At 38.7% G+C, this 2172-nt stretch overlaps 1 protein-coding gene across 1 annotated transcript in view; it reads right to left on the bottom strand.

Annotated features, from left to right (window-relative positions):
• Window positions 1–611: 611 nt before the first annotated feature.
• The window catches only part of LOC106868378 (myosin-7), a 9414-nt gene continuing 7853 nt past the window's right edge, over window positions 612–2172 (bottom strand). The window contains exons 10-11 of the mRNA XM_014913602.2: window positions 1130–1315; window positions 612–827 (exon numbers count right to left, since the gene is read on the bottom strand). Coding sequence (XP_014769088.2) covers window positions 627–827; window positions 1130–1315 — 387 coding nt within the window. The 3' untranslated portion in view covers window positions 612–626. The remainder of the gene's footprint in view (window positions 828–1129; window positions 1316–2172) is intronic.

Genomic DNA, 2172 nt, shown 5'->3' with positions numbered 1-2172 from the left:
AAAAAAAAAAAGTGGAATGGAAAGAAGCAATAAATAAAATGCAACTTTATCTTTGATCTTTAACTTGTTTCAGTCATTAGACTGTGGCCATGCTGGAGCAGAGATGGATACAGAGACACTGCTAATATGGAGTAATTTAGCCCTAAATATGCAGACACCACTAAAATGTGGCTTGCTTAGCCCTAAATATGCAGATACCACTAGCATGAGATAATTTAACCCTAAATATGCAGACACCACTAATATGGGGTAACTTAGCCCTAAATATACAGACATGACAAATATGGAGTAAGTTAGCCCTAAATACACAGACACCACTAACATGGGGTAACTTAGTTCTAAATATGCAGACACCATTAACATGGGGTAACTTAGCCCTAAATATACATACACAACTAACATGGAGATAACTTAGCAACAAAATATACAGGCAACACAAACTTAGGGTTAATTTAGCCCTAACTATACCACCATAACAACAAAGGGTACACCACAAACATGGGGTAACACAACCCCAGCTCACTGAACCCTGTCAAACTGTCCAAACCATGAAAATGAACGTTCAACGATGATGATGATTATGATTAACATGGGGTAACTTAGCCCTAAACACCAGTCACGACAGCCTACATGTAGAGGACCACAAGATCATAATTCCAAAGCGGATGATTTTTATCTCTTACCTGGGTAAGTTCACAGACAGGTGTTGAGGCAATGCTGTTGTTCTCAATGCTATTTCTGACTAAAGTGTCAACACTAAGCTGTGCCTGTATTGAACTAGTTGAAAGCTGAGCCACTGTGACATCGTGATGTAACTGAAGAACCTCCTAAACCACCATCATCATCACCAACGATAGCCACAAAAAAAAAAAAATAACACCAATACCGAAATGAGAAAAAGAAAATATAAAATGCAAATAGTATATTTAGAAGTGAGAATAGTTTCAAATTTTGGCACAAGGCCAGCAATTTAAGAGAGAGGGCTTAGTTGATTACATTGACCTCCACCAGTGTTCATTCAACAAGTACTTATTTTATTCACCCCAGAAGGATAAAAGGCAATGCTAACCTCACTGAGATTTGAACTTCCATTCCTACTCAAGATAGAGTATTAAACAAAAGTACTAACCTTCTGCTTTGCTTCCAGTTGCTGCCTCAACAAACAATTCTCCTTCAAGACCATCTGTAAATTCTCGTGCTGCACCTGATTGTCCTTTTGGATCTCATTTCGGCAGCTGAAGCTCATTCTTTCCTCGTTATGGCTGGACTCTCTGAGATTCTGCTTCTGTGACACGCCAGGTTTTAACTCACTTTCCTTTGTTTTTCACCAATAAAAGAAAAGAAAAATTTTTGAAGGTAAATTTTTATAACTGACACTGCTATATCACCCAAAACATCGGAGGCACATGGCTTAGTGGTTAGGGTATTGGACTCATGATTGTAAGATTGTGGTTTCTATACCTGGACCAGGTGATATTGTGTTCTTGAGCAAAACACTTCACTTCATGTAGCACCAGTCCATTCAGCTAGTAAAAATGCGTAATCCTGTGACGGAATAGTGTCCCATCCCGGGAGCTATATACACACCAGAACAACTGGGAAACCATTTTTATGTTCCTAATTGAGTAATGTGGACTAACCAGCACACAAAACATTGGGGTTCCTGATTTGCTTGTGGCATATTTTTTGGCAATAACATTGATTCTCTTCCAGGCCTTCATTTCACAAAAACTTTGGTCAAACTGTCCAACCCATGCCACCACGGAAAACGGATGTATGATGATGATGATGATGAAGATAATAGGGCAGAGGAAGACAACAAGAAAGTTTCTGAGATCTCAAACACAATGAAGTGCTAGTGGCCTTTCAACAATTTGTCCTTAGTCTGGGATATCTATTCACATATTTGAAACCACCCAGTTAGCAACAGGGCTAAAAATACTACTTTTCAAAGCTTGCCTGGAAGTAGTTCTGTTCTAAAGTAGAAGAACCTAGCGTTTCTCAACCAGGGTTCCCCGGAACCCTAGGGTTCTGCAAAAGGTTCCTAGGGGTTCTGCGAGAAAGAGTGAGATAAGCTAATGCTAATGTCATGATCATAATTGGTTATTGTAATATAGACATCATCCTATCCAACCTATTATGTTATCAAAAAAAAATATAACAACCATATAT

This window comes from Octopus bimaculoides, chromosome 26, assembly GCF_001194135.2.
Source record: "Octopus bimaculoides isolate UCB-OBI-ISO-001 chromosome 26, ASM119413v2, whole genome shotgun sequence".
In the NCBI taxonomy this organism is placed as follows: domain Eukaryota; kingdom Metazoa; phylum Mollusca; class Cephalopoda; order Octopoda; family Octopodidae; genus Octopus; species Octopus bimaculoides.
The sequence above is the reverse complement of the archived record's forward strand: the minus strand, read 5'-3'. Positions and strand labels throughout refer to the sequence as shown.